The 20,917-nt window shown below is 49.3% G+C and overlaps 1 protein-coding gene across 1 annotated transcript in view; it reads right to left on the reverse strand.

Annotated features, from left to right (window-relative positions):
* LOC310949934 (atrial natriuretic peptide receptor 1-like) overlaps positions 1-20,917 on the reverse strand; it is a gene marked incomplete at both ends in the record, with an annotated part of 59,616 nt that overhangs the window by 21,927 nt on the left and 16,772 nt on the right. Inside the window, 3 exons of the mRNA XM_083917554.1 lie at positions 28-163; positions 3,664-3,777; positions 7,226-7,413. Of these exons, the coding sequence (XP_083773680.1) occupies positions 28-163; positions 3,664-3,777; positions 7,226-7,413 (438 nt within the window). The remainder of the gene's footprint in view (positions 1-27; positions 164-3,663; positions 3,778-7,225; positions 7,414-20,917) is intronic.

A 20,917-nucleotide genomic window follows, 5' to 3' on the forward strand; every position in this document is an offset into this window, starting at 1 on the left:
AATAAATAAATAAATAAAGGCACTGACCGTGGAAGGTTCGATTCCACATCCTCTTGGTGACGACCTTCCCCGGAGGACGCCCGGCGGACATGGACATGGTCTCGTTCAGGGCGTGAGTGTAGAGCATCAGACCGTCGTAAAATCCTCCGGCGATGATGTTCATCTGAGGAGGAGAGAACAGGAACACTGAGGGAGGAGCTAAAGGCTTTTATTCACTCTCTCTGGGGCTGATCTGACTTTACTGTGTCTGATGGTGTCTGAAGGTTTAACTTAAAGTCACTAAAAAGACGTTTCACCTCTCATCCAAGAGGCTTCATCAGTTCATGTACGCATCTGACCAGGACCAGGACCAGGACCAGGACCAGGACCAGGACCAGGACCAGGACCAAGACCAGGCTGGGACTGGACCAGGACCAGGACCAGGCTGGGACTGGACCATGGCTAACCAGAGGAGGAGGTCTGAGACTCCACTTCTCTCCAGTTTACAATGCTGCCCTTTCATCCCTTCATCCAACGATCCAACCTCAAAGAACAACTGTTCACAAACGTCCTCCTGTGACTCCAACCACTGTGGTTCACACTCAATAGAGACCTAACCAAGTCCAGACCTACTTCCACCAACCACTGGACCAGGACCAGGAGCAGGACCAGGACCAGGTACAGGACCAGGACCAAGCTGAGACTGGACCAGCACTAACCAAGTCCAAACAATGAAATGCAGATATGAGTGACACTTCTGTTTGGCTAATCTTTAGCTAAGCTAGCTAGCTAACCAGCGAGCTCCTTCCACCGTCCTTTCGTGCTTCATGTGATCCAGAAAATGAGCCAAACGCAGTCGTGGGTCGTCAGGCTTCTACGCTGAGACGAATGCGTGTGGATGGAGCGTTATGTTGTTTAGCGGATTCCCCCGCGCTTTAACGCTACACGCCAGGAGAGTGGAGACGAACCTTCGGTTAATGGCTGTTGCTACGGTTACTACAGTCGCTCCACAGGGCAGAGATCCGTTCACGCCACTGATGTGATCACATATGAGCCCCGTCAAATATGAACGTGAAAGATCGGATCTGATTATTACACTTAATGTCAGGATCCAGGTCCTGTCGGTCCCTCTGTCTGTTTCTCTATGCATGTGTCTCCCCTGTGTGGTTGTTGGTCTGGACCAGGTCGGCGTGGTTCCCCCCCGGCTGTATCCAGTTCCTCTGATCACCTCCCTGGGTATAAGACGCCGGAGGTGACACACATTCGGCGCCAGACCGTTCTCATTTACGTAGTAACTGCTCGTCGGTTGGCTCCCATTTCTCGTTCTATTGCATTTTCGCTTTGTGTTGTTTGTTTGTTAATTATTGTTTCTTTGTTCTTTCCCTCCGTAGTTCCCCAAGATCCCGTTCCCTCGTCCAGATCCCCGACTGTTCGTATGTTACCCGTTCCTCTTTCCCTCGACAGTCTCGTTATTCTCAGTTAGCGGATATTACCGCGAAGTATCGACGTTCCTCTGAAGGTCAGGAGCGACAGAGTGAAGTTAAAATAAAATAACTGTCTGATTAAATATAGTTTTTAAAATCAGTTCTGTTGGAAACAGCATGAATCCCTGTTTAATGGTTAAAACCATGAAAGGCTGGAGATCAGAGAACTCCCGCTGCTGATGTCACGCTCCTGTCTGATTAAAGTCAGTGAGCGTGCTCCAGAGCGAGGGACGGAGGACGTTCACATCACCAGAGTACCGCGGAGACACTGAGGCTGTGCACAGGTCAAAGGTCGTCTGTAGGTTAGAAAAGTATAATTTAATTCAGCGTTCGCTCCAGATCCTCCACAGGGATCACAGAAGTGTCATCACGTCACATCTGTGTTCTGCAGCATCGAGCTCCGGCTCTGATAACTACATTAACGTCCCTCTGCCGTCTGTGCACTGCTGATTACACACACACACACACACACACACACACACACACAGACACACACACACACACACACACACACACACACACACACACACACACACACACACACACACACACACACACACACACACACACACACACACACACACGCACACACACACACACACACACACACACACACACACACACACACACTGATAATGGAGCTGATTGCAGCGTTATGGGAAGTGTCAGGTAACCCGTATTCAGCAGCTGATTGTTGCAGAGGAACAGTCCAGAGGCCCAGGATGTGTTGAGCCGAGCGAAGCACAAAGGTGGAAACATGGAAATGAAACGGGACAGAAAGGACGTTCTCATCAAATCCACGCAGAGGGCTGGTCCGAGTGTGGATGGACTCGGCTGCTCGACGTCCAGTAAAGGGTAAAATCATCCCAGGGTCTTTTTAAGCACTTCCATACATCAAATAAACCGCAGAGATAGTTTTTCTCCTGTAACAACTATTTAGGTAGAAATCCAGGAGAGATGCTAACAGCCGGACGTGGCTAACAGTGGTTAGCTCGGGGCAGCGCGGTGAAGGCATTCAAAGGTCTTTTTTAACCACTAATGCTGCTGAAAATAACAGCAAACCTCTGCAGCAGCATGAGAAGAGTCCCTACACACACACAACAAAGCAGCATCAGCGTAGTTAGTGAAGCCAGAGTTTATTAAAAGAGTGTTTTAAAGACTTACCTACTGGCCCCTGTACCAGCTCCTCTCATAGTAAAGTCCATTACAGTGGAAGGAGCCCATTGCTGCTTTGTTTAGTGTGTGTGTGTGTGTGTGTGTGTGTGTAGGGACTCTTCTCATGCTGTGTGTGTGTGTGTGTGTGTGTGTGTATGTGTGTGTGTGTGTGTAGGGACTCTTCTCATGCTGTGTGTGTGTGTGTGTGTGTGTGTGTGTGTGTGTGTGTGTGTGTGTGTGTGTGTGTGTGTGTGTAGGGACTCTTCTCATGCTGTGTGTGTGTGTGTGTGTGTGTGTGTGTGTGTGTAGGGACTCTTCTCATGCTGCTGCAGAGGGTTGCTGTTATTTCCAGCAGTGCTGCAGGAACACGTTCACACGTGTGGCTCTGGTTTCTGTTGTTGTTTCAAGCTTTAAAGCGTCCAAAGTGTCAGAAACGTGAGAGACATTTGCACACAAACACACACCCTCAGGGGGGTGAGGGTGGGGTGGGGGGGGGGGGGGGGGGGGGGGGCAGGACTCAGGAGGCTGTGGACATGCAGAATCAGCACCAGGCTTGAACTCGAGGACCAGCGGCCTTCAGAAAACATGACCACAGATTTGATTTTCCCATATCTGTCTGTGTGCGTCACCTTTAAGAACGTGACATCACAGGTGAGGGGAGGAACCAGGACTGAGGGTAGATCCAGAGCTTTGCCTTCCTCAGCTCTCTTTTCATCACAACAGAAAAAGGAGAAATCAGCAAAAAGATGTGTGCAGATTTAAAATAGCATCGTTGAAATCTAGTCTGCGGCCTGAAGGGCCGATGGAGACGGACAGAGACTCCGTGACAGACAAAGAGCCAGGGAAGAGCGGCCGCAGCTCAGGGCGTCTCGTCTTTTTTTTACATTCTACTAATCAGTTCGTCCGTTTTCACTTTTAGTCATTTTTAGTCACACACACGCACGCATGCAAGCACACGCTCTGACACACACAAACACACACACGTGCAGACACAGACAGACAGACAGGCGCGCACGCACGCACACACGCACACACACAAACTCACCAGTGAGTCCTCCACGGTGTAGTTGAAGGTCTTCCTGGCGTCCGTCTTCAGGTTGCGGACGAACTCTCTGTACTCGCGGTTCTGAGGCTCTCGGTACGTCAGGATCTTCACGCTCTGGAAAAAGGAAGAGGAGGATTCAAACCGACGCTCACGCTTCAGGAAACGTTGGAGAGCGAGGGAGAGGGAGACTCAGAGAAGAGAAGAGGAAACAGAACCAACGGGGAATCAAACGTGTGGAACAAAAGTCTGTCCTCGTGTTCTTTGACTGCGTTTGGAAACAGGAAGTGGAGCGTTTGTTCTGTTTACGTTTATTATCGTCACCTGTGACCTGGAGAACACTGTTGTCACAATATTACAGTTCTATTAAAGTCACACTTTGACTAATATCATGATAAACCTCTGCAAAATATTATTAATTCTGTTTTAATAATTCAAATGTAAACAAATATCAACTGGAACATTTGGATGGTGTTAGTCCCCTACACTGGGGATGATGAGATATGTATATGTATATATTTCATTTTGCATCAATTTTTACTAATTTTGCATCAGTTTTCAGTCATTCTGCATCTGTTTTTAGTCATTTTGCATCTGTTTTGAGTCATTTTGCATCAGTTTTCAGTCATTTTGCATCTGTTTTGAGTCATTTTGCATCAGTTTTCAGTCATTTTGCATCTGTTTTGAGTCATTTTGCATCTGTTTTTAGTCATTTTGCATCTGTTTTGAGTCATTTTGCATCAGTTTTCAGTCATTTTGCATCTGTTTTTAGTCATTTTGCATCTGTTTTTAGTCATTTTGCATCAGTTTTCAGTCATTTTGCATCTGTTTTTAGTCATTTTGCATCTGTTTTGAGTCATTTTGCATCTGTTTTTAGTCATTTTGCATCTGTTTTGAGTCATTTTGCATCTGTTTTGAGTCATTTTGCATCTGTTTTGAGTCATTTTGCATCAGTTTTTAGTCATTTTGCATCTGTTTTGAGTCATTTTGCATCTGTTTTGAGTCATTTTGCATCTGTTTTGAGTCATTTTGCATCAGTTTTTAGTCATTTTGCATCTGTTTTGAGTCATTTTGCATCTGTTTTGAGTCATTTTGCATCAGTTTTTAGTCATTTTGCATCTGTTTTGAGTCATTTTGCATCAGCTTTTAGTCATTTCATTATAATCTCATGGTAAACAGGTGTGTGTGTGTGTGTGTGTGTGTGTGTGTGTGTGTGTCTGCGGTGGGAACAATGTGAACTGAGGATTTGAAATGATGAAAACGTTTTTTTGTGGCGTTCATGAACCGAGCGTTCCGGTAAGTTCTGCATCTGAACTCCAACTCATCCATCCACCCACTCATCCATCCTCCGACTCATCCAACCTCCAACTCATCCATCCTTAACTCATCCAACCTCCAACTCATCCATCCACCCACTCATCCAACCTCCAACTCATCCATCCTCCTACTCATCCTTCCTCCAACTCATCCATCCTCCAACTCATCCTTCCTCCAACTCATCCATCCTCCAACTCATCCATCCTCCAACTCATCCAACCTCCAACTCATCCATCCTTCGACTCATCCATCCTCCAACTCATCCTTCCTCCAACTCATCCAACCTCCAACTCATCCATCCTTCGACTCATCCATCCTCCAACTCATCCATCCTCCAACTCATCCATCCACCCACTCATCCATCCACCCACTCATCCATCCACCGTTGCCTGAGTTGCCTCGTTGCCTAAGTTCCTGAGTTGGCCCTGAGTTGCCTCGTTGCCTGAGTTTGCCTCGTTGCCTGAGCGTCTTCTGGCGGTTCTGTTCCCCCCCATGTCTTGCCAGACACTTGTTGCTTTAACTTGTGGAGCCCCTTTGTCAAAATAAACACTTTTGACGCACCTCTCTCACCTGCCTGCCTCTGCTTTAGGGTCCAGCTGTCAGCAGGTCCATAACAAATACGACACGGCAGAGCTTACTTTGTGGTCATTTTGTCTCTTTGTGGTCATTTTGTGTCTCTGTGTGGTTGTTTTGTGTCTCTTTGTGGTTGTTTTGTGTGTCTTTGTGGTTGTTTTGTGTCTCTTTGTGGTCATTTTGTGTCTCTTTGTGGTAATTTTGTGTCTCTTTGTAGTTGTTTTGTGTCTCTTTGTGGTTGTTTTGTGTCTCTTTGTGGTTGTTTTGTGTCTCTTTGTGGTTGTTTTGTGTGTCTATGTGGTTGTTTTGTGTCTCTTTGTGGTTGTTTTGTGTCTCTTTGTGGTTGTTTTGTGTCTCTTTGTGGTTGTTTTGTGTCTCTTTGTGGTTGTTTTGTGTGTCTATGTGGTTGTTTTGTGTCTCTTTGTGGTTGTTTTGTGTCTCTTTGTGGTTGTTTTGTGTGTCTTTGTGGTTGTTTTGTGTGTCTTTGTGGTTGCTTCATTTCTCTTTGTGCTCAGACTATGACTCATCCAAATCCAGGACGTTCTGTCATCACTCCAATTGAAGCATCACAGTATTCATCTCACACTGATGATCTTCACACGGAGGTGGAGAGAGGACGGAGAGACGGAGGCGGAGGAGAGAAACATCCAATTTGTCACCTGCCTGACACGTCTCGTAAACACCTCAGACGAGGAGCGTCAGCAGAGAATAAAAGCAATTTCATGTCGAAGAGACGTGAAGGCGGAGGTGAGAGGAGACACTTGAGAGGAACCTGGGAAATCAGGTGGTGTGAGCGGCAGACGTCACGGCCCCGCGCTGCCTCAGGCCGGTGTTTGACCCCTCGCCCTCCGCGCTGTGAGAGGAGGAGCACTCGGCCTCAGGCGCAGCTCCAGGGGGCTGCTCCTCGCACTGAACCTTTACATGTTTGTGTCCAGCGTTCAAAAGGCTTTCACTCACTGTTCATGTGGGCACCTGACGATTGTTTTAACACCAGCCAGTGTGTGCTCATTTTGCATCCATTCCTAGTCATTTTGCATCAATTTCTAGTCATTTTGTATCAATTCTTTGTTATTTTGCATCTATTTTGAGTCATTTTACATAAATTTTAGTCATTTTGCATCCATTTTTAGTCGTTTTGCATCAATTTTTTGTCATTTTGCATCAATTTTTAGTCATTTTGCATCAATTTTAGTCATTTTGCACCAAATTTTAGTCATTTTATATCAATTTTAGTAATTTTGCATCAATTTTAGTAATTTTGCATCTATTTGTGGTCATTTTGCATCAATTTTTAGTCATTTTGCATCAATTTTAGTCATTTTGCATCAATTTTTAGTCATTTTGTATCAATTTTTAGTAATTTTGCATCAATTTTTGTAATTTTGCATCAATTTTTAGTCATTTTGCATCAATTTTTAGTCATTTTGCATCAATTTTTAGTCATTTTGCATCAATTTGTAGTCATTTTGCATCAATTTTAGTCATTTTGCATCTATTTTTAGTCATTTTGCATCAAGTTTTAGTTGTTTTGCATCAATTCTTGCTCATTTTGCATCAATTCTTAGTCATTTTGCATCAATTTTTGTCATTTTGCATCCGTTTCTTCTGTCGGGTTAAAGCGTAAGTAACTAAAGTTGCAGAGAATTCATTTGCGTTTGGAAACGTAGCTCAGCACCTGGAAGGCATCCCTGGCGACGGCGTCGTCCTCGTCCCCGCGGGCCCACGGCTGCCCGTGTCTGGAGTTCAGACTGTCTCCGAACACGTCGATGTAGAAGAAGACGTACTGCTCGTGAGGAAGGTCGGCCCGTCGGAACTCCACCATCAGCTTCCTGAAGGTGTCGGGGGAGCAGCAGACAAACATCACTGTGAAGAAGAGGAGAGAGTTTGACGTTTAACGTGGAGCGACCGAAACAAACGCAGGACACGAAGTTCCTTTATCGTCAGAACGAGTCTGACATTAGTTTTACATCTGAGCCTTTACAGCATCACAGAAGAGACAGAAGACAAAAGAGATGAGTGCGAGATGTTACGTCAGTGGAAATGTGCTGAGCGAGTGATGTTGGGATGACACCCAGACTCTGAACCTGGGGAGAGGGGGAAGTCCTTCATTTTAGAGAGGATGGATTTGGTAACAAAAAGGCACAAAGTGACATAAAAAGACACAAAATGAAACAAAGTGACAACAAAATGAGCACAGACAGAGGTCACAGAGCTGTGAGGTGTGTAGGAGTGTTGTGTGTGAGGTGTTGGGGCCTTGTGTGGGTCCGTCCCAGAGCTCCACTGCTCCTCAGTCTCAGCGCCGCAGCCTCAGGAAGTCTCCGGAGGCGTGAGGACATTCCTCCTCCGGCCGCTCCCGTTCCTGCGCCTCTGTTGTTCCAGGCTTTAATAACCTCTGAGCAGGAAGTGGACGTGGAACCACAGGAACCACAGAAACCACAGGAACCACCGGGGGCTGAAAGCTTCGCCCCATTGATCCTGAGCGCACAAACCCCTCCCTGCTGCCACCGCCGCCTTTAAACAGGCAGACTGTCTCTTTATCAGCACCGCCTCCATTCATTCATATTTCTGAAATACTGCGACTTTTGTCGGGCGGTGGATTTGTCCAAAACTCCAGACTTTCACCTGAGGACTGGGGTTCGTGTCCCCTTGGTCTCCTGGATGTTCTGACCCTCACCATGACCTTTCCTCTCACCCTCACCCTCACAGTGACCTTTCCTCTCACCCTCACCCTCACCGTGACCTTTCCTCTCACCCTCACCGTGACCTTTCCTCTCAGCATCACCGTGACCTTTCCTCTCACCCTCACCGTGACCTTTCCTCTCACCATCACCGTGACCTTTCCTCTCACCCTCACCGTGACCTTTCCTCTCACCCTCACCGTGACCTTTCCTCTCACCCTCACCGTGACCTTTCCTCTCACCCTCACCGTGACCTTTCCTCTGACCCTCACCGTGACCTTTCCTCTCACCCTCACCGTGACCTTTCCTCTCACCCTCACCCTCACCGTGACCTTTCCTCTCACCCTCACCTTTCCTCTCACCCTCACCGTGACCTTTCCTCTCACCCTCACCCTCACCGTGACCTTTCCTCTCACCCTCACCCTCACCGTGACCTTTCCTCTCACCCTCACCCTCACCGTGACCTTTCCTCTCACCCTCACCGTGACCTTTCCTCTCACCCTCACCCTCACTGTGACCTTTCCTCTCACCCTCACCGTGACCTTTCCTCTCACCCTCACCCTCACCGTGACCTTTCCTCTCACCCTCACCCTCACTGTGACCTTTCCTCTCACCCTCACCGTGACCTTTCCTCTCACCCTCACCGTGACCTTTCCTCTCACCCTCACCGTGACCTTTCCTCTAACCCTCACCCTCACCGTGACCTTTCCTCTGACCCTCACCCTCACCGTGACCTTTCCTCTCACCCTCACCGTGACCTTTCCTCTCACCCTCACCGTGACCTTTCTTCTCACCCTCACCCTCACCGTGACCTTTCCTCTCACCCTCACCGTGACCTCTGCTCTCACCCTCACCCTCACCGTGACCTTTCCTCTCACCCTCACCGTGACCTTTCTTCTCACCCTCACCCTCACCGTGACCTTTCCTCTCACCCTCACCCTCACGTGACCTTTCCTCTCACCCTCACCGTGACCTTTCCTCTCACCCTCACGTGACCTTTCCTCTCACCCTCACCGTGACCTTTCCTCTAACCCTCACCGTGACCTTTCCTCTAACCCTCACCGTGACCTTTCCTCTCACCCTCACCCTCACCGTGACCTTTCCTCTAACCCTCACCGTGACCTTTCCTCTCACCCTCACCCTCACCGTGACCTTTCCTCTCACCCTCACCCTCACCGTGACCTTTCCTCTCACCCTTACCGTGACCTTTCCTCTAACCCTCACCGTGACCTTTCCTCTCACCCTCACCCTCACCGTGACCTTTCCTCTCACCCTCACCGTGACCTTTCCTCTGACCCTCACCCTCACCGTGACCTTTCCTCTCACCCTCACCGTGACCTTTCCTCTCACCCTCACCCTCACCGTGACCTTTCCTCTCACCCTCAACCTCACCGTGACCTTTCCTCTGACCTTCACCGTGACCTTTCCTATGACCCTCACCGTGACCTTTCCTCTAACCCTCATCTTGACCTTTCCTCTCACCCTCTGTTGAGGGTCTTCTGCCTGAAAATTAAACCTGAACAGACTCTGTTTGTCCTTAACGTGACGTGATGATGTGACTGGATGAGTCGTGAGAGCGCTGCTGCGTCAGGTGGACTCGGGTCGGAGCGCAGACTCGACCCTGATACCAGGAAGTCCCGCAGGAGCGGCCTGGACCGCCTCTGACCCCCGGCACACTTCCTGCCTGTGTCGAGATGAAAGGAGACCACTGACACTGTGACAGCTCTGCAGATGAAAGGTAAGAAGCGTCAGAGCTGAGCAGGACGCACCCACGGGAACACAGAGGACACCACACCAGCTGCAGCCTGAGCGCGCGGGGGGGGGCAGCAGGTCAGCTCTGGATACAGACATGGACCAGTGTGAGTGCAACCGTACCGCGTCTAGCTGTTTATGGAGCCCAGTCTGCACAAATCGTCCATGTTAGAACAGGCACTGCAGGAGGAACGCTGTCTGGATGAGCAGAAAGAGCAGAAAGTGAAGTTGGCGTGTTTGATTGGATGATTGTCTGGTTTCAGACGATGCACTATCTTCAGCCTCTTAAAGGCAGAGAGCTCAGAGGGTTAAGAGGTTCATCTCGTCCCCAGAGCGAAGAGAAAGCTTCCAAACGTCGTCTCAGTCTTTAATCAGCGTGTGTCTGACTGCAGCTTCGCTCGTTAATCCTAATGACAGATTTAAGCCGTCACGCCGCTGCGGCTTCTTCAAACGCGGGTGAAAGAGGAGAAAAGCGAAGGTGGTGCAGGAAAAAGGATCTCGTCTCTTCTTAATCTCCTTTTTGTTCCTCGTTCCTTCATCTCAGTCGATCTCGCCGTGCTCTGGCGTCTCGATGCGGCGCTTCGGCTTTGAAGTGTTGAGATGATTTCAACTCGTCCTCAAACTAAACGACGGAGCAGGTGGTTTAAAAGCTCTTCAGATAATATCATCTCATCTCATCTTCAGCCTCTTATCCGGGGTCGGGTCTCAGGGCGCAGCAGCTCCAGCAGGGGACCCCAAACTTCCCTTTCCCGGGCCACATTAACCAGCTCTAACTGGGGGATCCTCAGGCGTTCCCAGGCCAGTGTGGAGATCTAATCTCTCCACCTGGTCCTGGGTCTTCCCCGAGGCCTCCTCCCAGCTGGACGTGCCTGGAACACCTCCCTAGGGAGGCGCCCAGGGTTCATCCAGACCAGATGATCCTGAACCACCTCAACTGGCTCCTTTCAACGCAAAGGAGCAGCGGCTCTACTCCGAGTTCCTCACGGATGGTTTATGCAACTTAAGCAATTAAATGTTGATTGTTCTAAGAAGGAAACCGATTCGTGAGAGCGGCATTTCTTCACTTTTGTATATTTAACACTGCTTCTTTATTTAAGCAAAAGTATTTCTCCTCCAATTACTCGACTGATTGATGGAATAATACTAAAACCTCCATGCATCTGGACTATTCTCTCTCCTTTTCTAGATGTTTCTAGAGTTCTGCAGCGCAGTGTGGTGGTTAGCACTTTCGCCTCACAGCGAGAGGGTTCCTGGTTTGAGTCCCGGCTGGGGCCCTTCTGTGTGGAGTTTGCATGTTGTCCCCGTGTCTGCGTGGGTTTTCTCCGGGTTCTCCGGTTTCCTCCCACAGTCCAAAGACGTGCAGGTGTTCGGTTCATTGATGACTCTAAATCACCCGTAGGTGTGAATGGTTGTCTGTCTCTGTTCGTCTCTATGTGTCCTGTGATAGACTGGCGTCCTGTCCAGGGTGGACCCCGCCTCACGCCCGATGTCAGCTGGGATCTACTCCAGCCCCCCGTGACCCCGACAGGGACAAGAGGCTGAAGATGAATGAATGAATGAATGAAAACCTACGTGGAAATAAAGCAGGTCCTGGTTGTTTGTGACAGAAGATTTAGGAGAACAAAGCAGAGAAAATGAGAAAATTTGCTTTGTGTAGAACAAGAGGACGAGTCAACGTCTGTCCAGGTGCAGAAATAACCTTCCAAAGACTTACACTACACACACACACACACACACACACACACACACACACACACACACACACACACACACACACACACACACACACACACACACACACACACACACACACACACACACACACACACACACACACACACACACACACACACACACACACACACACACACACACACACACACACACACACACACACACCACCTTGTTCCAGCACCATCACTTCACACGTGTGCGAGGTTCGGACATCAGGTCATTGTGTTTGCAGGAATCTCTGCAGACCGGACGCAGTCGTTCAGAGGCTGTTTACAAAACAGGAAGTGGTCATGATGCTGTGACTTCATTACAGAGTAGTGAAGAGACGGAGCCTTTAAAACACTTATTTTTTTATATTATGAAGGTTTCACAAAAGGGGAATGAATAAAAACAACAACAACAAAACCAGAACAGTCATTTTAAACATATATACGAAGCAGAACTCAGTGTTTCTCTACAGAACGAGCGAAAACGTCTTCAAACAGTCGGTGTTCTGCGAAGCAAACACACGCCGCAGAGCAGGAAGTGCCTCAAGCAAAGCTTCCTCCCATCAGCACTCACACTGATTACTACAGGCAGACAGGAAGGAGAGACGGACCCCGAGTCCACTCAGACGTTCAATCACTTATCGACAGACTGAGGGGAGCTGCGGGACGTTAGAGGCTTTTTTAAAGTGACAGTGGATGTTTGGAAGTGTGAAGCGACGGGAGACGTTTGGAGGAGCAGACAGAGGTAATGTTCGTTCCTTCCTAATCAGTGGTGTTTAACTGACGGAGCGCAACAATGACGCATGTCTGAACGCGCATTTCTAAAATGGGAAATGTAAACATGTCCGCCCTGCAGCCATCAGATAATACAGAAGTTATCTGGCAACTAAGGGCGCCCTCCCACTGTGCCTCCGTCCCGTGCCCCGTGCTTTAGGGTCCTTGTCCCCCCCTCCAGGCCCGTTTGTACTCACACTACCTGGGCCTCGGAGAATGCTTCTTGCTGCCTATACGTCATCACGCCGTAACACGTCACACGCATTGATGACGTCATGGCGATGCGTGGCTTTGTTTCCAGATCTTTCCGTAGACCTCGGAGTTTTTGTGCGTCTTGTCGACTGTTTTTGAATCTTTTCTTTTGCTTTAGTAAAGCACGTTTGCACGTGTACGAGCACGAGCGTGCGCACGTGTACGAGCACGAGGCCTACGGTGGTTCTGAGGTCATTTCCTGTGCGCCTGTTGGGACGTAGAAAAAAGAAGGAGGGACCATGCGCGGACATTTCAAACAATGGCGGTGAAAGGTTCACGTTGGTGTGATGCGGAGGTGGAGTGTTTACTGCAGATTTGGTCGATGAAAAGATTCAAAAACAGTCGACAAGACGCACAAAAACTCCGAGGTCTACGGAAAGATCTGGAAACAAAGCCACGCATCGCCATGACGTCATCAATGCGTGTGACGTGTTACGGCGTGATGACGTATAGGCAGCAAGAAGCATTCTCCGAGGCCCAGGTAGTGTGAGTACAAACGGGCCTGGAGGGGGGGACAAGGACCCTAAAGCACGGGGCACGGGACGGAGGCACAGTGGTAAGGTGCCCTAACCGACGGAGGCAGCAGCAGACCACTAACTCCTGTGTCCTGCGTCAAAATGCAATCTGGCGTCTTTGATGAGAAGATGGAGCCGCTTCAGTTCCCCCCCCCCCAAACTTAAACAGGGCTGACAACGCGAAGTCGAGCCCCTTTCTCTGCAACTGTTCGTACGAGTTGCCGGTTCTTTGTTGTGGCTCTCTGTCCGGAGGGGGCGTTATCTTAATAAGCACCACTGTTTGCTCTCGCCTCTCTTTATTACCTCCGTGTCTGACGCAGCTAATTGGGCGCGCTCCGTGCCCTAATGTTCCCGCGCTCCGCACCGACGTCAGCTTCAATCTGCGGCTCTTTAATTAGAGACTTGTGTGCGAGATGTGAGCGAGGCTGTCAGCGGTTTCATTAAGTCCTGAGCCTTTCAATTAGGACTCTCTCTTTTCTCGGTTCGCTGTCGTTTTTCATTTTCTTCCATTCGGCCTAATCAGAGCAGGAAATCAGCGGCGGAGCGACGGCCCGCTGAGCTGGAACGCACCGCCTCCTCCGTCACCTCCGCTTCATTATCAGACTGTAGCTCATCATTAAAGACGCCACACACACACACGCACACACACACACACACACCTGTAGAAAGAGCTTTAATGCACTAACGTTACTCAAACACGTGCGCCCCCCCCCTGCAGCTCTCCCTGAGTGGGCCCCTCTCCGTCCTCCTGAGGATCTGGGCTTCTGTCAGCTGGTGATTGCTGCTTTTTCTGACAAATTAAAACCTCTGCGGTCACAGTGTCACGTGAAAGCAGTTCTGTCTAAGCTGCACACTTAAAAAAAAGAGGTTAGTTTAGTTTCATCTGAGCAAAGACTCGTCCCCCTCCCCGACATCAGAACCTGGAAGAACCGCAACTTCCTGAAACTCAATAGCAATAAAACGGAAATCCTCATCTTCGGCCCAAAGTCCGTCCTCCCAGAACGTCTCCCTCTGCATCGGTGGTCGTTCTGACCCTCCCTCCCCCGGTCAGAAACCCTGGCATCATCATGGACCACGTCACGAAAACGTCTTTCTTCCACTTCCGCAACATTGCACGCCTTCGCCACTGCTGCCAAAACACTCGTCCACGCCTTCATCCCCTCCAAACCAAGCCCCACCCACAGAGAGAGACTTCCTGTTTGATCCAATTAGGAAGCTCGGTCAGCGTCAGTTCTCTGAGTGTCCACTAGGGGCAGGTTTCATAACAGAGCAGTTTCTCATTGAGCCCCATGTTAAACAGGCCGTTTACACAGCATCATTAAACCTGTTTAAGGACAAAAGAACATTCTAGTCTGTGTGTTTAGATCAGGTCTCCATGACAACCTCGGAGGTAAACGTCAGCCAGATGGACGTACGCCCCTCCCCCCAACGTCACATACATGCCCTTTTTTGGTCAGAGGAAATGAGTCAAAGTCTGATCAGATGGAGACTCCTGTAGGCTAGGACGACTGGATCAAGTTGAGAGAACGGACCTCGACTGCTCTGTTATGAAACCTGCCCCTAGTGGACACTCAGAGAACTGACGCTGACGGAGCTTCCTGATTGGATCAAACAGGAAGTTGCTGTGGGCGGGGCTTGGTATTACCTGTAAAGCATCCTTGAGTGATGAGAAAAGCGCTATAATAAACAGATCTATTATTATTATTATTATGATTATTAAACAGGAGGACGCCACAGTTTCAGAACAATAAGAAAAGATGTTGACTCTCAGTCACCGCTGAGGTCCACGACTCTCATCTAAACATTTCAGGCACAAATTTACGGTAACTCCTTATTTTGAAAAGGGCTGCGGAGGAACTCTGAGATAACTAATGCCACAACTTATGACCTCGCCAAAGACATGGTCGCCTTTAACACGCTGGGCTCAGGTGGATTTCAAATATCTGCTCCGAACGCCTGAGAAAAGACGCGCACTTCCCTGTCGTAGACACTTCAGTCGAGTTTGAAACGACGCAGAACGCAGAACAAAGGTTGAGACGGAGCTTAGAAATGTGAAAGAGTGGTGTTTAATATTAATGCACGTCTAAATCAGTTATTACTGAGTGAATATTGGACTTGGTCTAAATCACAACAACACTTGTGCTGTCCCTTTGCATCAGGCGTATTAACTTAAAGTGTTTGGTGAAACCGGCCCCGGGTCGTCGACTCATGTGAACGAGTCCTAATAAAGGCATAAAAGGTGTGAGTCCAGTTCATTGAGAGTGGAGTTAAACCACGGCCGAGGGCGCGGGTGTCAGTATGAAGCGTTATTAGCATTCCTGCTCTTTATTTGGTCGTGTTATGAAACGTTAACGCAGCAGCCTGAGCTCCACAGTCACGTTGAATTATGTCTGAGAACGAAAACGCTGCTCAGGGTCGTCTTCAGGACGATAATGACGCCGCCATGATTCCACAGTCACAGTAGAGCCATCACGTTATCCTGGACGCCTCCTGACAGCGCCGCGCTCCAGAGGCCGTGACGGCCCAGAGGGGCGAGCTGCACATGAGGAGAAGCAGATGAGGTTTGGAGGAGGTGTGACGCGGCCGCTCGGTGGTGGCGGCAGCAGCAGCTCCGTTCCACCGCCACATGTTGGACATACGCTGAGCGTGCGGTCCATTTGGCCTCTCGTCCCCGGGGCCCGGGCTTCTGTCTGAAGGGAGGTAATTGGCTGAGGCCGAAGCTGCGGGAGGACAGAAACTGAAGTCGCACTGTGAGCTCTGACATGACCGTGTGTCTTCTGTCCACACTCGCAGAGGGCCGTCCTGCAGAGGAGGAGCACGACCCGCCAGAGCACCGCTCCGCCTCACAGCCGCGGAGACTTCTTCACTTCAGCGGATTATTTTTACAAACACCAACTGAATATGACATAAAGGTGAAAGTGATGGGACGTAAACACATCACGCTGCAGCTTTAACGCTAACCTGACTCTCTAACTATTTTAACCTCCAATAAAATAAAAACTAGCCCCTCCCCCTCAGTGTTGTCATGGAGACATGAGCTAAACACACAGACTAGAATGTTCTTTTGTCCTTAAACAGGTTTAATGATGCTGTGTAAACGGCCTGTTTAACATGGGGCTCAATGAGAAACTGCTCTGTTATGAAACCTGCCCCTAGTGGACACTCGGAGAACTGACGCTGACGGATCAAACAGGAAGTGGCTCTGGGCGGGGCTTGGTATTTCCTGTAAAGCATCTCTGAGTGATGAGAAAAGCGCTATATTTTCTCGTCTCTTTTCAGTGTCAGGCGTCACTTCATCCATCTCTGTCCTGTGTAACCGGCAACGAGTTCTTCTTCTTCTTCTTCTCCTTCTTTACTTACAGGGTTGCCAGATACTGTGGCAAATATCCCCCACAAGCCGACTCGTTTCCTACACCGTAAAATCAGAAGATTAGCGAGAAAAACGACTGACCTGGAGATAAGGTTAAAAAGTGGGAGTCTACCACGTGAATCGGAACAGTTGGCAAGTATGGTAGGAGTCTCCAGGAGCATATTTTACCATGATGACACACACACACACACACACACACACACACACACACACACACACACACACACACACACACACACACACACACACACACACACACACACACACAGACACACACACACACAGTCACGGCTGGTAAACACACTAATGTTGAATGGTAGCAGATGCTGCTCTCTAATAGAGCAGGAAGTGAAACACTAGCAGGAGCCGTTTCTGGACTGTGAGCTGCTCCAGGCCCCTTCATGCACGTCTGCAGCCTCTGCAACGGCTGCGTCAGCGTCGGCCGGTGCACTGAAACCATCCGCACGCACTGAACCCGAGCGCCGATGTCTTCAGTTCTCCGTCCAGCTCGATGTCGCTGCGGCCTGTGATAAAAACCCTCCGACCAGATTCCTGCGTATTAATCTTTAACTACTGCCAGATGGACGACGCTACTGCCTTGTGGGTAGATTTGTTCAGGATGATCGACTGCCCGCTTCGCCGCCACGACGACAGGAGATGAGGCGTTGACATCACCGGCTCCTGAGCGGGAGGCGAGGTCACGGGGAGGGTGGTGTGCTGCACCTCATGCAGCCATGATTTAATTTATTAAGCTAAATTACTGCAGATTTCCTCAAGGCAGAGAGTAAAACTACGGCATTTATGTGATACAGAGTTTTTATTTCTTGCCTTTTTAAGTGTCATTAGTTTCTTTTAGTGTCATTGATTTGTGAAAAAGTAGATTAAATATCCTCTTAACCAAACGTCTCTGCACTTACATCCAATCTAAGAGGAAATGGGATCCATTGTTTGTACTCACACTACCTGGGCCTCGGAGAATGCTTCTTGCTGCCTATACGTCATCACGCCGTAACACGTCACACGCATTGATGACGTCATGGCGATGCGTGGCTTTGTTTCCAGATCTTTCCGTAGACCTCAGAGTTTTTGTGCGTCTTGTCGACTGTTTTTGAATCTTTTCATCGACCAAATCTGCAGTAAACACTCCACCTCCGCATCACACCAACGTGAACCTTTCACCGCCATTGTTTCAAATGTCCGCGCATGGTCCCTCCTTCTTTTTTCTACGTCCCAACAGGCGCACAGGAAATGACCTCAGAACCGCCGTAGGCCTCGTGCTCGTACACGTGCGCACGCTCGTGCTCGTACACGTGCAAACGTTCTTTACTAAAGCCCACCTCTCCCAAACGGGCCGTGGACGGCAAGCGTGCCGCTCCTAGACGCAAGAGACAAAATGATTCCTAGACAAACAACCAGTCCAGTTGTTTTTGACTGAAATTGCTTTGAGGATAACAATGACCTGGACGAATGAGAACATTCACAGGCTTAGACGCGGTACGGTTGCACTCACACTGGTCAAAGGAACCAGACTTTAGCCGTGGAACCTGCTCGGGCGCTGGTCTGAACGCAGCTTTAATGGGACCATCACTGACTCGATGATCCTCACGCTGTGTTGAAGAAGACTTGAAACTAGAGTTGAGACAGAAGCTCGTTAGGAAAATCTTGACTGAGGGAATAAAGAGAGAGAAGTTTAGGCTCATTTTCTCATTGACTTCCACACAATCCCACTTCTTTACGGAGCCAGAGGACTGCTTGTAATTCTGGACGGCTGTGCGTCCTCGTGTCCTTTATTGGTTTCATCTCCTCCCTCCGTGTGCCATCTGAGATCTCACACACACTAATGTTTTAATATGAAAGCTGTCACTTTATCTCTGATACGAGCTTTGTCAGATATTTCACAGCATGCCGTCTTTTGTCGCCCCCCCCCCCCCCCCGTCTCTTTCTCTTCCGTGCTGAAAGGACACAAAACACACAGTGTGATGGTTTTGATAAATCTGCAATTACACGTGCGATGATTCGTCTGAAACGCTCTCTCTCTCTCTCTCTCTCTCTCTCTCTCTCTCTCTCTCTCTTGTCCCCGCTGTGATTTAAAGCCTCCCCCGGCGGCTCTCGAGCACACGGTGTCTTTATCAGTGATCGTTGAGTAGCCTCGTTCTTCATCCGCTGCCATGATCTGTGCAGATTACAGAGGAAACGCGTCAGGGTGAGAGCTGTGGGAGCTCCGCTGAACACAGAGCGTTCCTCAGCGGGAGAATAGATTTATAGAGTAAAAGCAGCTCCAACATCTGTGCAACGCATGAGACGTCTGCCTGTACAGACGACTGGACCCTCAGTCGTGTCTTAAACATCTCCCTGACAAAGCAAAGTACGACCAACATTACAAAAACCTCTTCTTAGCTTCTTTAGTGCGCCCTCCCACTGTTCCTCCGTCCCGTGCCCCGTGCTTTAGGGTCCTTGTCCCCCCTCCAGGCCCGTTTGTACTCACACTACCTGGGCCTCGGAGAATGCTTCTTGCTGCCTATACGTCATCACGCCGTAACACGTCTCACGCATTGATGACGTCATGGCGATGCGTGGCTTTGTTTCCAGATCTTTCCGTAGACCTCAGAGTTTTTGTGCGTCTTGTCGACTGTTTTTGAATCTTTTCATCGACCAAATCTGCAGTAAACACTCCACCTCCGCATCACACCAACGTGAACCTTTCACCGCCATTGTTTGAAATGTCCGTGCATGGTCCCTCCTTCTTTTCTCTACGTCCCAACAGGCGCACAGGAAATGACCTCAGAACCGCCATAGGCCTCGTGCTCGTGCTCGTACACGTGCGCACGCTCGTGCTCGTACACGTGCAAACGTGCTTTACTAAAGCCCACCTCTCCCAAACGGGCTGTGGACGGCCAGCTGGTCGCAGTTATGCGTGGAGTGGTTGCACTCACACTGGTCAAACGCACTAGGCTTTAGCCGAAAAACCTGTTTTTGGCCCGGTGCGGAAGGACAGTGGGAGTGCGCCCTAAGTCTTATTCATCTCCCGGGCAAACCAAAGTACGGCCAACATTACAAAAACCTCTTCTTAGCTTCTTAAGAGAGACATCTTTTGCTTATTTCAACAAGATCCTTTGAGTCAGGGGCGTCAAACTGCTCCAGGAAAGGGCCGCTGCCGCTGCCGCGGCAGGTTCACACGGTTGGTTCGTCGGACCACGTGTGTTCTGGCTCGGTTGGAATGAAAACCTGCAGCCACAGCGTGCTGGATCACTTTGACACATTTTCTTTAAGTCTTTAACATCATACTCTGTGCATTTTCCGCTGCTGGTCCGGGCCGGCTGAGGCAGAGTAAGTTAGTCCAGATGTTCCTGCAACATTGTGCAGCTCCTCCTGGGGGACCCCGAGGCGTTCCCAGGCCAGATGAGGTATATACGCTGCATTTCATTAGCAGCTCCACTTCCCCTCAGCCCTTGGTATTACGTAAGAGCGTTCTTGGCGGCGGGTCCCTGGCACCGTAAGTGAGAGGAATCTCAGCATTATTGTGATTTTACTGTTTGTGGGGCCTGGGATCAGCGGTGTAGCGCCAATGACGCACGCGCAGTGTTAAAATGTTCCACCTTCAGAAGGTTGTGTAAGTGCAGAAGTCAGCAAGAGCACACGCGCACACACACACACACACACACACACACAAAACAACAATAAAAAAGCACAATTTTTCATTTAAATATGCTGCGTAAACATGTAAACAGAAATGATGCCTGAGGCACAGTGGGAGTGCGCCCTAACCTTAACTTAATCAGGTTGTTAGACTGGATGTACACACACTGAGTGAAGACACACTCTGCTGCAGGTGTGAACGAACGTACTGAGTGTTAAAACTGTGAGAACAGACCCTTCAATCACGCATCGACACTGACTGCCAATGAGTCTCTATTGTTAGTCTAGAGGTTGTTTGAAAACTGTTGCAGGAGTGAAAATCTGGAATCTGCATGAAGTTACATTATTCTGCAGATGCCAGTTAACACCCGCCAGACGTGTTGATGTAAACACATCGTGGCAGGTGTCAAAACTGATTTTCTGTCATAACAGACAATAACGTTTCCTGAATCTGAGTCTTCAACGACGTGCAACAGACCACTTTTATATCATTTTATGATTTTATTTATTCAGGGGGAGAACAAAGAGAGAGGGATGCTCTCTTTTTCAGGAACGCCCTGATCTCATTCACACAGTTTCACACCTGGAAGACAATGAACAACCGTCTGCTCTGTCTGTGGGTTAAAGGAGCACTCCCACTGTGCCTCCGTCCCGTGCCCCAGCACGTGT

The sequence above is a fragment of the Echiichthys vipera genome, assembly GCF_963691815.1.
Source record: "Echiichthys vipera genome assembly, chromosome: 8".
NCBI lineage: Eukaryota > Metazoa > Chordata > Actinopteri > Perciformes > Trachinidae > Echiichthys > Echiichthys vipera.